This window comes from Azolla caroliniana, unplaced genomic scaffold (genome assembly GCF_043228905.1).
Source record: "Azolla caroliniana isolate FFs.n. ecotype wild unplaced genomic scaffold, voAzoCaro1.0.p SCAF_5, whole genome shotgun sequence".
Taxonomy (NCBI): Eukaryota; Viridiplantae; Streptophyta; class Polypodiopsida; order Salviniales; family Salviniaceae; genus Azolla; species Azolla caroliniana.
In genome coordinates, this window is record NW_028230440.1 from 19304791 (window position 1) to 19320223 (window position 15433).

The window sequence follows — 15433 nt, forward strand, 5'->3', positions numbered from 1 at the left end:
ATTATGATTGGAGGGGGGAGTTAATCTCCAAGACTTCCATTTAATCGTCGTTTAATCAATATTGATACAATTAGTTACTTTATTTTTATCACAATTGTGGTATAAATCACATACATTGTCCTTCTGAAGGAGCCAACCCATCAGATTCCAGAGGCACACGAAGGCTCTTAGATAGAATATAGCAATCAGGAGGATCAATGCGCTTGTAATAGTTCCTTATTGTATCGCGGATCTCGAAGTCAAACTTTTTATAGAATTTGATGGCCTCATCATTGTTGACTTGCACATGCAAGTAGATCTCGACAATATCTTCGTCTTGTTCACAGAGTCCCATAACATAGTTCATCAACTTTGATCCTGCAAATCCATATTTCATACGGCACCAATGAGATAACAAAGAGATGGCATTATTCAGAAGAAGGCAAAGATAAAAGCAAGTAAATATCAATATATACAATGTACTGCATATGAGGAAAAAAAATGAATGTTTGGGACCAAAACTTTAAGATTGTCTCTCTTTACATGTAAAGCTCAAGCTGGAAATGCGTCAGCTCCAGCTAATAACAAACCGTCTAGTAGAGGCTCCAATCATAACAATACAACTGATATACACAAAGCAGATCAGGATTAATTTGTATCTTCCAAAGAATTTCGCGTCTCTTATTTTTTTTCTAAACTACAAAACTTGCACAAACTCAAGCTTAATTTGTCAATAAGCGTAAACTTACTTTCAACAAACATTTCATTTGCAAGATTATAAGCTCCCAAAACCTCATAGAAGGAAAAATATATGTAGAATGATAGTAACATTCATTGTTAGATAACCAGTGCTGTTTTTTCGAAGAATAAAGATCAATCATTTATCTAAAGTTTGAACATAAATGTGCATTTCCTCAGGTTGGACGACCATCTATTCCCTACAAAGAACAAGAAAAAAAATTGTGCCACAATTGATAGAGAAAGAGAACCATTGGCACAATCAGCTATTGTAACTTAGATCCATCTAGAGTGCAAACCGCATGTACTGTAGAATGTATTTGAGAAGCCAGTTAACTTTTTATCATACACTCAAAGAATCTTCAATCGACATCTCATCATGGGCACCAGAACCAATCCACAGCCTCATAGAACAGGATCATGTTATCTAAGATTATTCTCCATTCGCATATAACTAATTTGTGAATTAAGAACAATATCTAGATACAAACCTAGCTAATATCTTCCTGGATTGTCCTCTGAGAGCCCTACATCCATTATAGAAGCCATTACCACTAGGGTAATGGCATCAAAGTTCTTAATTTGGGATGATCTGGTGAGCTCCAGAAAACTATCGAGCATTGTGAACTATTATCTACCTTGCATGAAGAATATTACACTTGGATGACAGCATGGGATTTCTCCAGATGTTTCAAGAATCTTCTTAAATTATTGTCTACCTTCCACAGAAGCTTCAAGAATATCAATACTTCAAGGGCTATTCTACAAAACTCCAGGATACTCCAAGCTAACTCATTCGTCGAATACATTTAAACCCCCAAAAAGTTATGAGATCGCATGATTGCCGGGATCCTCCAAGCAAACTCATTCATTAAATACATTTAAACTCACAAAGTAGTGTGAGATCAGATGGTTACCTATCCCTCGTCTTCGATAAGGAGCCAGAACACCCAAAGTCAAGATATTTACACATTTTCCTCCAAGCCTTCGCTCAATCCGACATGTGATCGACCCAACACACGTCCCTCCTAAGAAAGCTGATGACATATCACCAAAAAACAAAATTGTTAAGAAAAATCATTGATCAGGTAAGGACAACAAAGAAATTCAAGAAACCCCATTTTTGACAGAAACGTATCAAAGAAACCCTAGAAACAGAAAACATCATAAAAACACAAAGGAAACCCCTAGAAAAAAAAAAGAGGGAAACGAAACTAGAAACAGAAACCTATAATTTTACAAAAGAGGGCACCAGAAATGGGGAGAAAACCCTAGAAACATAAGAAAAAAGGACTTGGAAAATGTCCAAACAAAAACAAACAAACTGATATGGCAGGCAAGAAGGATGAAGAATAAAGGAAGCGAGCATTACCAAGCTTGGAGAAGTCACCAGAAGAGAGAACATGGGTGTAGTATCTATGCTGATAATTGATGGGGAAGAGAACTGTATTGAGGTTCTTGAGGGACCCAATGTTCTCCTCTCTCACGCTCACCAGAGAAACCTCATCATCATCATCATCACCACCACCATCTTCTGCTTCTTCGTCGTCTCCTTCTCGTCTAACTCCTCCGGATTCTGCTCCATGTTCGTCTGCTTCCATTTGGCTTTCAGAGACGAAGTGATTCTTCAGAGAGCAGAAGGGCAGGGGAGAAGAAGAAGAAGAAGAAGCAGCAGCCATGGCGCGGAGGAGAGAGCAGAGAGGGGTTTTCAGTAATTACTACGTATACCCCTCTCCAATCCCCCTCTTCTTCTTCTTCTTCTTCTTCTTCTCCTTCTTCTACTTTTTCTATTTCCATGCATACCCCCCTCACTCTTCCTTCCTTTGATCTTCAGGAAGTGGTGTATCTCAAACGCCTCTTCGCCAACAACAGGTTGTGAGTTCGAATCCTCTCAAAACAACTTCTTTATGGGCCAATTTTGGCCTTAGAAGATGTGAATATATCTTTCTTTCTTTCTCTCTCTTTCTTTTCTCGTATTTAGATTACCCTAGTGATAAGTTGTTAACACTACAAGCATTGCATCTTGGGTTCGAAACCCAATTTTCTCGCTTCTCTCAATTATATACTTCATATATATCTCTTAATTCACTAGATGCCACTGTGGAATGTAGGGGTTGAACCCATGACCATCCGTTCTCCATTGGGCAACCTTTTCTCTCTCTAGTGGTAAGTTGTTAACACTACAAGCACTGCGTCTTGGGTTCGAAACCCAATTTTCTCACTTCTCTCTATTATATACTTCATATATATCTCTTAATTCACTAGATGCCACTGTGGAATGTAAGGGTTGAACCCATGACCATCCCGTCTCCATTGGGCAACCTTTTCTCTCTCTAGTGGTAAGTTGTTAACACTACAAGCATTGCGTCTTGGGTTCGAAACCCAATTTTAATTTTAGTTATGATGATTGGATAAATACTCATTTTGTTGTAAGCCAATTGTCTCATGGGCCAATTTTGGCCTTAGAAGACGTTAATATATCTTTCTTTCTTTCTTTCTCTCTTGGTGAAAACAAACAATTATATATCAATAAATGTGTGTGAAAAACACTACTTACAATGGGTGTCACGATGGAGTATGGTCACCCATAACAATCGGCAACGGTTCGGTTTAGTTCGAATCTTTTAAAAAATTTGAAACCTGAATCGAACACAACTGAACCACGAAACCATCTAAACCGAGCCGTTTGGTAAAAATCCAAATCGTTAAACCATTAAACCGCAAAGAACGTGGTTTCGTGGTTCGGTTTCGGTTTTCAACTTAAGTCGAAATTAATTTTAAAATTTTAAAATTTTATTATTATTTCAGATTTTAAATTTTCAAAATTTTAAAGATTTTTCCTAAAATGTGAGAATTAGGCTTAAAAATAAAAAGGTCGTTTAAAAAAATAAATTTAATTTTTATTTTTGTTTAAAATTTAAAAGAATAAAAATATCGTCAAACCGTTAAACTGCGGTTTAAAACCATTAAAACCGAACCGAACCGTTTAAACCCTTAAGCCGTGGTTTCACGGTTCGGAACCAAACCGTTGTCGATTGTTAGTCACCCACTAACTACACTACATTGAACGGGTAGGGGAACATGTTGAATTGCCAATAAATAGGGAAGACGGAACACTCCACCGAGGAAAGAATTTCCACTTGCTCCAATAAAGAAAATTGTCACATTAGTACTACTCCCTTCAACTTTCGTAGATATGCTTTCACTCCATGTCTACCATTGAATACAAAAGCGTTGCGCATATTCCAATTATGACGCGATCCCCAATATCTCAAAAATCGAAAAACGATCTCCATGTCTGATTTTGGGCATAGTTCTAGCCATACATCCCATTCGTGTTATACTCAAACGCCAATATTCGTATCATACTCATACGTGAAAAGGCTCCAAGTATGATTGAAATCCATACGCGGTACATAGATATATACATATGGTGTATATGGTGTACAGTGTGTGTGTGTGTGTGTGTGAGGGGGAGAGAGAGAGAGTGTGTGTGTGTGTGTGTGTGGTCTAGAGAGAGAAGCCTTGTTTTGCATGTGTGAGGAGACAGTGGTTGTGTATATCTAGACTCTAGAGAGAGAGAGAGAGAGAGGAGCTATGGGTTTTGTCTGTGTGAGGGAGTATGTAATATGTATATTAGATATCTAGATTTTGTAGAGAGAGAGGATCTGTCAATTCTCGTGTGTGAGAGAGAGAGAGAGAGTGTGTGTGTGTGTGTGTTAGACGTCACTTCTATTCACAAAGAATTATGAATATCAAAAATTAAAAAATCCCAAAAAAAGAAAAAAAAAAGAGAGCCAAACGAATATCGTGTATCATACATTTGCAAACGTTCGCGTACGTCCAGTAAATTGGACGTACGCGAATATTAGGAATTATGATTTTGGGTCAACCTGTGTAAATTGTGCAAACACTGTGATAAGATTTGCCAAATTTGAGAAATGTAACTCCAAATCTAACAAGCAATCGGACATTGTATAAATCGATGAGTATTATCTTCCATTTGAACAATGCAAAAAAAGCAATTACCCATTGTTAGTCCACGACACTTTAAAGCTAATCCCAAAGGCAATCCTCCAATCAAAACTCTCCAAATGAAGACCTTTGCCACAAGTGGCAATTTAGAATGCCAACTACGTTGTAAGATCTGCCACCACCCATGATCAGATTTGTGTAGTTTTCATTCTTCTTCATCCTTAGATTATAACCATCCAAGAGACTCAACAAAGCAATGATACAAAAGATTAGTAGTCACTTGTAACGACGACGTTTGACCCCGTAAACACCAATCAATACATGGTTGTTCTCCTATTTGTAGAGGTAAGGGACCTTGCATCAATGCAATATTTTGTAGTTGTTGCAAATAAACCCATAATTTGATGGAATGCGTAATAATTGTTGCGCTTCAACAAACTCCAAAATTCTTTGAGATGGAGCCTCAACTATATCTCATACCTCTTTGACACCCAAACGAAACAAACGATTAAATTGAGAGCGCAATCTCTCCTTTCCTGGCCAACATAATAACCGAGAAGACACAAGTAACTCTTTTTGCAAAGAATTACAATGCTCTCTATTTGATGACGGTTTCCATACACATAACTGTTGGCTGGTCAGAAGAGCAAGGACAAGTGGGAAGGCGGAGTCAGATCGGATAATAGGAAGTAAATAATAGTAGAATTATTATTCGGAGGGACGGATCCGGTACAGTTGTACCGATCCGGATCCGGACCGATTCGGATGTCGGTTGCCTAAGCGCACCGATTGTAACCTTGCCGGATGCCTATAAAAGGATCCGATGATTTGTAAAGGGTTTGACGGAAGTAATACAATAGTAATTATTGCGTGTTTATCTGTATCTTCGTATTGTTTACCGTCTGTGCTTAATTGTAATCATCTTACGCGTGTAACCTAGCATCCAATCCTTACCACCCCTTTGGAGAAGTGTCGGATAGACACCGGTGTTGAGGCTAGTCCGGCCAGGCAGACAACACTATTTTGGCGACCACGATTCCTGCAAAGTGTAGAGGACAACTGGGGGATGGATGTCTAGACCAAACGACGACCACATCACCAAACGAGGGAGACGATACACCGAACGCGAGCAACGACGGGAAGCCCTGCAGCAAGTCGTCAACGAGATCCGGCGGGATCGGTCATTCTCCAAAACTCTTCGGAGAGTCGCAGAAGAAGCACTGCAGTTCCGGGTTCTGCAAATCCCCGACGAAGGCAGTAGCATAACAAGCCTGCAAGAGGCGGAAACGATACTACAGAGGCTCGCCGGGGGCGACGGGGACTCGGAAGCATTCGCAACACTTGAGGCGGAGTCGGAAAGCGACGGAAGCGTTGCGTCCCGGTATAAAAGCAACCACGACACACCAAACGACTGGGAGGAAGAGGGGTCGGAAGACTTAGTAACACCGGAGCCAGAGGAAGAAATAACCCTGGAATTCGGTGACCGGCAATCGCCGAGGGAGGCTGACCGGATACCGACAACAACCGCGAAGGAACCGAAGGAGCGGATACCGACAACAACCGCGAAGGAACCGAAGGAGCGGATACCGACAACACCCGCGGAGGAACCAAAGGACCGGACACCGGCAACACCCGCAGAAGAACCAAAGGTTCTCACACCAACGCCAATAGCGGACAGAGAGCGGAGGAAGTAGGAGAGTCAGTTGGACGACACGATGCCATACCCATACCCAAAGTACCGGGATGAGGCCGACGCGGAGGCACACGTGTACGCATTCCTCCAAACATGGGAAGCCAACCATGACTCCCAAAGATTGACGGAGCCCGAAGCCGAACGATCCAAAGTCGCCGAATTCGGCATAACCTTAGAAGGACCGGCAGCCCGATGGCACGCAAAGCACTTACCGGGCAGCTTTGCCACATTCGATGCCTTGAAGGCCAGATTCCTCAGGCTTTTTCACAGACAATTTGAGCAAAGGGAATTGGTTGGGCAGTTCTACACCACCCGGCAGGAAGAGAACGAGACGGTGCCACAATTCATCATTCGGTTTCAGACCCTGCACAGCCAACTGACAAGAGCACCACCCGAAGATGAAGCCAAAGTAGTCTTTTTGGCCGCGCTGAAAGAGCCACTTCGAACAATGTGCGGAGTCCTTGATTTCCAAACCAGCACAATGGACCAAGTTATTGATCGGGTTTTAGAAATGGACAAGACTAGCCCCTTCTTGTCGATGGGGATGTTACACCGGGCACTCCCGAAGGAGGAAGACCTGAGGTTCCGACAGGCCTTACAATGCACAACATGCCTAAATTCGGGGCACTCAACAGTAGATTGCACCCTGCGGACACAATGTATGATCTGCAACTCTCGAGCCCATACAACGGACCGATGTGAATATAACCTGTTAAATCGGTAGGCAGCACCGGTTCGACACATAGAACCGCGCAATCAGAACCCGGACGAGGATCGATTCCGGAGAGACGACCGCTACCAACGCGAACGCGGTAACAGATATGCTGATAGAAGACGCGATAACTATGACCGAGAGGAGAGACGCAGAGATAGCTACCCCCGGGACCGGTACGACCGAGACGAATCCCCGGATTACGAACGACGCAGAGAAGAGAGGCGACAAGGGAACCGAAATTTCCGACGGAATCAGAAGCGTGGATTTTTCCGAAGAGAGGAACGTCGGGAGGCAGCGAGGAATGACAACCCGGTATCGGTACCGGATAACCGAAAAACCGAAGACGACCGCCGGAGCATACCCACCCTCCAAACCGGGGACAAAGGAGAAACGAGCAACAGTCACAAGGTGTACTGTTATTACTGTCGTAAGGAAGGCCACTATAGTAACCAATGCCCAAGCAAAACCAATGACAAGCAGCCAGAAGTCAACATGGTTACAGCCGAAATAACAGAAGTACAGCAGGTCACAACCCGGTCAAAGGGAAAGACCGCCGAGTGGGAAGCCCAGGAGGCAATCAGAAAACAAGCGGCGCAATGGATCAAGGAGGCCAATGAACAGAATGCGGCAGAAGTAAGAGACCAAAATATGCCAAAAGACGAAGAAATCATACAGCCAGGAGAAAACCCGACGTGGCAAGCGCTACAGGACTGTCAAATCGTGTTGCCGTTAGCACGACTACTACAGTTGGTGCCACGGTTTTCGACAGACTTACAGGCATCCGTGAGCAAACCGAAGCCGACGCCAGCACCAGCATTCTTCTCCAACCCGGAGGAAGGACCAGCGGTGGTCGATACAAGTAGCCCGACGATCACGACAATCGTGAAAGGAAAGGAAATTGCTGGAACGATTATTGACGGAGGCTCCGGGGTAAATGTCATCAGCCGACAGACATGCAACAACCTGGGCATCCGGGAATGGGAACCATGCCCCTTCTGGTTACGCATGGCGGATACCAGCTCAGTCCGACCGACCGGGCTTATCCGGGATTTGGAAGTAACGATCGGAGGCCACGTATTCCGGATATCGGCCGTGGTGCTGCAACTGAATGTACAAGGCGCGTACCCCCTACTGCTAGGACGACCATGGCTGCGAACGGCGCATATCAAGCAGAGCTGGCAAAAGAACATGATCACATTCTGGCGAGGGAAAACAAAGGTACGAGTAACGACGCAACCACGGGTGATCACCAGTAAGGAAGCAACTCCATTGTATGCGGAAAGCATTAACATGTTGGAGGGATTACCGGACAAGGAAGTCGAGCGGTACCTCGAGGAACACCCACGAATCGTCCCACTATTTGAGGTGGATATCACGGCGGCAGTAGAACCGTACATTACGACGCCGGATGAACCGGACCAAGCGGCGATCCGAGAACTGCGACAAGCGCAGGAATCCCTAGAGAGGGAAATGACGATATCCAAGAGAGTAAAAGCATCCCAACTAGAGGAGGTGGACCTCGGCACAGTAGACAAGCCCCGACTGGTAAATGTTGCAAAGGAATTGCCGAAGGAAGAAAAGAAGGCAATGGTAGCATTATTAACAGACTTCAAGGATGTGTTCACGTGGTCGTACGAAGACATGCGAGGGCTGGACCCCCAGCTCTATCAGCACCAAATTCACCTAAGTACGGACGCGAAACCAATCGCTCAACGTAGGTACCGGATGAATCTGAATTATGCGGCGAAGGTGAAGGAGGAAATTGATAAGCTCCTCCGGGTCGGATTTATCCGACCGGTCAAGCAGGCAACCTGGCTAAGTCCGATAGTGGTGGTCCCGAAAAAGAACGGCAAAATCCGGGTATGCGTGGACTACCGAAAACTAAATGCCGCAACAGTGACTGATGCGTTTCCACTACCATTTACGGACGGCGTGTTAGATGCGGTAGCCGGCCACGAAGTTTACAGCTTCCTGGATGGATTTAGCGGCTACAACCAAATACGAATGAACCCGGCCGACCAGGAGAAGACAACGTTCGTGACGGAATGGGGAGTGTTCGTCGCGGTCGTGATGATGTTCGGACTAAAGACGGCTCCAGCGACCTTTCAAAGGATAATAATGGAAATTTTCGGGGAATATATCCCCGGTTTTATGCAGGTCTTCCTTGACGATTTCGCGGTCTACAGCCGACACAGAGAGCATCTCGATCACCTCCGGCTGTGCTTGGAGAAGTGCCGCGAGTACCGATTGAGCCTGAACCCGGCCAAGTGCGTCTTTGGAGTGGCAAGCGGCAACTTACTAGGGCACGTGGTGAGTAAGGAAGGAATCGCGGTAGATCCGGATAAAGTCAAGGCGATTCTCGAGGCACCAGCACCAAATAACGCAAAGGCTTTAAGCCGGTTCCTGGGCCAAATAAGGTGGCATAGCCGGATGATACGGCACCTCACAGACTTCGCTACACCATTACATACCGCCGTACATAGGGTACCCTTCCTATGGGCGGAGACGGAGGAGGAAGCCTACCAAGTGTTGAAGGTTATGCTGTCGCAAGCTCCGGTGGTGCAACCGCCAGATTGGAGTAAAAGCTTTCACGTCTTCGTCGACGCGTCGGACGTAGCAATCGGCAGCGTTCTGATGCAACTCACGGAGCCGAAATGGTACCGACCGGTGTACTACGCAAGCCGGAAACTCTCAAAAGCCGAGCGGAATTACTCTACGACGGAACGCGAGGCATTGGGAATGGTGTATAGTGTCACAAAGTACAGGCACTATCTGCTCGGAAGGAAGTTTTCCTTCCATGTCGACCATTCGGCACTACTCTACCTGGTCTCGAAGGCATCCCTGATGGGAAAAATTGCACGATGGACACTGCTGTTACAGGAATTTGAATTCGACATTTTCCACCGACCTGGGGCGCAGCATGCGGTAGCGGACTACCTAAGCAGACTCGAATCCGGAGAAGCAAGGGACGGCGTCCAGGATGAGTTTCCCGACGCCGAGTTGTTCCGGATCACGACGAAACCGGCAATGGATGCAACGGTAGCCGATGAAGACACGTGGCTAACTGAGATGCATCAGTTCCTGAGCACCGGAGTTCCCCCGGAGAACATGGACCGCGATGAAAGGAAAAGGGTAGCAGTAAGAAGCAGACATTTCTGCTTGGTTGGAGACACCCTCTATCACAAGGGGGCAGATGGCATCTGGAGACGAGTAGTGCGGAGCGATGAGAAGGATTTAATCCTCAGGGAAGCCCACTGTGGAATTGCTGGCGGGCATTATGCCGGCGACGCAACCGCTCGGAAAATATGGCAGAGCGGACAGTGGTGGCCCACCACCCTAAAAGATGCCGTGAAGTATAGCAGAGAATGCGATTTGTGTCAACGACTGGGCCAACCCACGGAGCAGGCCCGGATGCCACACCACCCGGGCTTGCCTTTGGAACCGTTTCAAAAGTGGGGATTGGACTTTGTCGGTCCATTCAAACCACCGGCAATGCGAACCGGAAATCGGTATGTCATAGTGGCGACCGACTATTGCACCAAATGGGTAGAAGCAAAGGCCTTACGGGACAACACGGCCGCGTCCACGACAAAGTTTCTGTACGAGTGCATATGGTGCCGGTATGGATGCCCGATCGAGCTTATAAGTGACCAAGGAGGACATTTTCTCGGGCAGGTAGTAGAAAGCCTGACGTCATTTTACGCGGTGGTACATAAAAAGAGTACTCCCTACTACCCTCAAGCTAATGGACTAGCGGAATCAACGAACAAAACTCTGCAGAACATCCTACAAAAAATCGTCAACGAGAACCGGACCGACTGGGATACGAAATTGCAAAGCGCGCTATGGGCGTACCGAACAACGTACAAAACCAGCATCCGGATAACCCCGTTCCGGCTAGCATTCGGTTTAGAAGCGGTCATGCCGGTAGAGTTCCAGATCCCCAGCTTACGGATTCAGGTGAAGGAGCGCTTAAGTGAGAACGAGTCCGAACGAATCCGGCTGGCGACGTTGTTGGAATTAGAAGAAAACCGAATAGCCAGCTTACTACAACTCGAACTGGAGCAAAGGAGGAGAAAAGCTTTCGTGGACCGACACCGGCGTGGCAACGAAAAGGAGTTCGAAGTCAGGAAACCGGTGCTACTATTCCAGACACGAATGGGGAACATGCCGGGAAAGTTGCGGTTTCGGTGGACCGGACCGTTCTGGATCACCAAGGAGTACAATGGGTCGTATTAGCTCGGCACGTTGTCTGGAGATGTTATCGGCAAGTGGGCAAATGGGTTTCGGCTAAAGCCGTATAAGGGAAATATGCCAGCGAACCCGTTCAAGCAAAACCCGGAAATCCGGCAAGATGAGGAACCGACACCGACAGACGCTGCTGAAGATATTCGGACCGAGGAAGAACCGACACCGATACTAACAAAGACTATCCCGGAAAACCGACAGAAGGATCCGGTATCCACACGAACCGACCCGAACAAATCGGGGGGGACCAGCAAATGACGTGGTCCAAACAAAGAAAAAAAAAAAAGAAGAAGAAGAAGAAGAAAAGAAGACGTGGGCAAAATCGACGCGAATCATAGTAATGATGGGGAGATCACAAGAGGTGGGAGCGCCACCATGCAACGAAGAGGCGCCATGCATTAAAGAAGGACGTGCGCGTACTTGCTATTTAAAGCATGGAACGTGGGACTCACACGCGGCAAACAAGAAAGGACATACTAATTATGGCGGGAGAGGAACATGCGCGGGAAACGAAAAAGGGCGGCTCGAGGCAAAAGCCACTATATAAGACACAGGCCTGCGAAGGACTCACTTTTTACGAATTTTCCTACATACAGGCGCAGAAGCACAGAAGAGCGATCCGACACACAGAGCACACACAGCCCGATCCCGAACAACAGGCAACAGAAGAAGAATTCGAAACAATGGTACTGTCGGAGGAGGCACGCCAATGGATGAGGGAGAACGGGTTAAAAGGATTGCTGCGGATCGCCGACGCTCCACCACATGCAGAACCAGAGCAGACGGCAGCATCGATCGATTTATCAGAAGTCACGGAAGGAGCGGTGCAAGCGCTCACGGGGATAAAAGCAGGAGGGCTTCAAACAATCGAAAACCCTTCAAGCGAAATCCTGTTCGAATATTTCGGTGAGTACTCTATCAGCAGCAAGGCGTACCGAACACAGGGCGGAGAGAACCTGCTGTTCGGAGAAGTGGCCCGTGCCATGATGGAATACGGATTCGTGAATCCTCGTCCCCCGGCCATAGCCAAGTACCGGGCAGCGTTCTTAATAGCAGCATACGAAGGATTACAAGTAGACTGGCTCCATTTCATAACCGAAGGATTGAAGGAGGCCATCAAGAATCTTGGGGAAGGAAAAAAGCCATGGGCCGGGATAGCACAATGGCTAACGGTGTTAGTCCCACCGGTGCTCCCCATCACACAAAAGAAAAGAGGTCGGCAGGAGACGACGCCGAAAAAGGTCACAAAGCGCCGACAGATCTTGGAGAAACACACCCCCGGATGGACCCAGCAAGAAGCAGAACAGCGGGGGGAAGGACCATCCCGACAGCAACAGGAACCGGCAACAAAGGCAAAACCGGCAGCAAAAGGCAAAGGGAAATCGGCCGAGGAGGAACTGGTAGCACGCAAACCAATCAATATAACGCTGCGACGGCCGGAACCGGAACCAGAGGTCTTTATACAAAAGGTCCGTCTGGTAGCCGCACCGGAGGAGGAAGCTGAAACAGAAGACTCATCCGAACCACTGGTAAGACTCCCAGCAAGACAGGGTTGGGAGAGACGGGCGAAAGGACCAGCTCCACCAGTTTACAAAACTTAGCAGAGGGTGTAAGGACCACCTCCAGTAGCCGAGGCGGAAGCAGTACCGGAACCCGTACCGAGGGAAGCAGCACCGACACCGGTTGTGCCGGACTTCAGAAAACCGGTCATCCCAGAGAAGAAGAATGAACAAGCGCCGGAGCCAGAGAAAAGGCCGGAAAAACAGCCTGAGTTAAGTAAGCAAGGCCACCCCGACACAGGAAGAACAAAGCCACAATGGCTGAGATGGCTTTCGGAGCAGTTATCGGGAGTAGCGGACCAGTTAGAGAAAGAAGAAACGTGTAGGCAACAGTTGACGCATACAACAACTCAGGAGTTGGTCGCGCTCCGATCACAGATCGAGGAAATGCAAGGGGAGCTGTTGCAAGCAAGGGAAGGAATTCAACAAGCACAAGTTGTCACCAAGCCGGTCGGGACAACAAGGAAGCAACCGGAACCGGAACTGGAACCGGAACCAGAACCGGTAGCCTTGCAAACCGGCCCTGAGACTGAAAAAATAATAGAAACCTTACGAGAGGAGTTAAAAGCTCAGGAGGCATTAAGGGAAAGAGAAAGGGAGCAGCGGAAAGCGGTGGAGGACGACAGACGAAAAATGGAAGAAGGCCTCCGGAAAGGTCGAGCCGCTAATGACCGACTGCAAGAAGAAAAAGAGAAGCTGCAAAAGGAGAAGGACCGACTGCGTCGACATGCCGAGCAGGAGATAGAACGACTGCAGGAAGAACTCCGACAACAGAAGGACCGGGACGATCGGTTAAGAGCTCAGGCAAATCGACGCCTGAAGCAGAAGATAGAGGACTTCGACCGTCTCTACCGAGATCACAAGCAGGCCGAGTCGGACAACAAGAAACGGGCAGCAGACTACGACCGGCAAATAGAGAAGCTGAAAGAAAAGCTCAAAGAGACCCGATTAGACCTGGCTAAGGCAATGGATGAGGTCAGTGCCAACAAGGAAGCATTGTCGGCGGAAATAGCCCAAGCGACGGAGAGAAGGAAGGAATTAGAGGCATTGAGGTGGGAAAAGCTGGATCTGACCAAGATCAGGAATGAAGAAAAGGAAAAATCGACCTTCACGATCAGCAAACTGCAAAGTACCTATGAAAAGCAGAAAGCGGATTACGAGGCCCAGGCTCAGATAATGGCCGACATTATAAAACGGGCAAGGAAGGAAAAGCAAGAAGCTTATGCGCATGCTAAGGCGGGGGTTGACCGGATCAAGCTCATCATGTCAGGATGGAGTACCCGAGCTCAGGCAAGCATCAACGAAAGTACGGAAAAGCTATGGAAGGAGTGGTCACAACAGGCAGCCGAGCTGCAGACACTCCGAGCGGATGGCGAGAATCGGAGGAAGACCGGTGACAAGTTCTACAAGATGGATGAAGAAAGTATCGTCACCATTCGGGAAGAATTGTCGGAGGATTTCTACGCTTTAGCGGAAGAACATCTCAAAGAAATCCGAGGGTTGGTAGAGAGGTTGGATGACAGGCAGCTCGCAACTCAGTTGGAGTTGGAGAGATACGAGCAGGACCGGTTACGACAGGAAGCTAAGGGAAGAACGACGCCAATCACTATTAGTGAGGGAGAGCGACCGGCTAAAGTTGAACCAACAGACACCGAACAACCCCGACGAGGAATACCCGAAGAAGAACTTCCGTTCGACGGAGAAGAAGAAGAGCAGGAGCAGACCGATGCCGGAGAAGAAGAAGAGCAGGAGCAGACCGATGCCGGAGAAGAAGAAGAGCTGAGACCGGAAGACACCAGAGCAGAGGAAGGAGGCATATCGAGCCGACCAGTCGAGACCAGAGAAAGCGACACTGGTAACAGAACAGAGCCTGGAACAGAGGGAGAACAGGAAGAACCCGGACGAAGCGGTGAGGAAGCACCGGCACCACAGAATCAAGCAGAGCCGGAGCAACAAATTTTTATGGAACAACCCACCCAACCGGAGGTCGAAGACCAGGCAGGCAAGGAACAGGAACAGGAGGAAGAAGCACCACTTGACACCATTGAGCAGAGTGTGCTCGATATTTTGGAGGAAGAATGAGGCCGGGAGTGGATTCGAAGTGCAAGGCACTTTCCCACGGGCGTGCCATGTGTTGGCCGGTCAGAAGAGCAAGGACAAGTGGGAAGGCGGAGTCGGATCGGATAATAGGAAGTAAATAATAGTAGAATTATTATTCGGAGGGACGGATCCGGTACAGTTGTACCGATCCGGATCCGGACCGATTCGGATGTCGGTTGCCTAAGCGCACCGATTGTACGCACCGATTGTAACCTTGTCGGATGCCTATAAAAGGATCCGATGATTTGTAAAGGGTTTGACGGAAGTAATACAATAGTAATTATTGCGTGTTTATCTGTATCTTCGTATTGTTTACCGTCTGTGCTTAATTGTAATCATCTTACGCGTGTAACCTAGCATCCAATCCTTACCACCCCTTTGGAGAAGTGTCAGATAGACACCGGTGTTGAGGCTAGTCCGGCCAGG

At 47.3% G+C, this 15433-nt stretch overlaps 1 protein-coding gene across 2 annotated transcripts; it reads right to left on the minus strand.

The window, feature by feature from the left end:
* On the minus strand, positions 1-2411 carry LOC147864349 (Acyl-CoA N-acyltransferases (NAT) superfamily protein). Of its 2 annotated transcripts, none has more exons than XM_087319151.1 (3): positions 2090-2411; positions 1635-1745; positions 1-357 (listed from the first exon to the last, which is right to left on the minus strand). In XM_087319151.1, the coding sequence occupies exons 1-3, from the start codon at positions 2394-2396 to the stop codon at positions 107-109; spliced, it is 669 nt and encodes a 222-aa protein (XP_087175277.1). In that variant the 5' UTR covers positions 2397-2411; the 3' UTR covers positions 1-106. The 2 variants fall into 2 exon arrangements, with proteins under 2 accessions (XP_087175277.1, XP_087175276.1); XM_087319150.1 differs by having other exon boundaries at positions 1635-1754.
* Positions 2412-15433: the final 13022 nt, after the last annotated feature.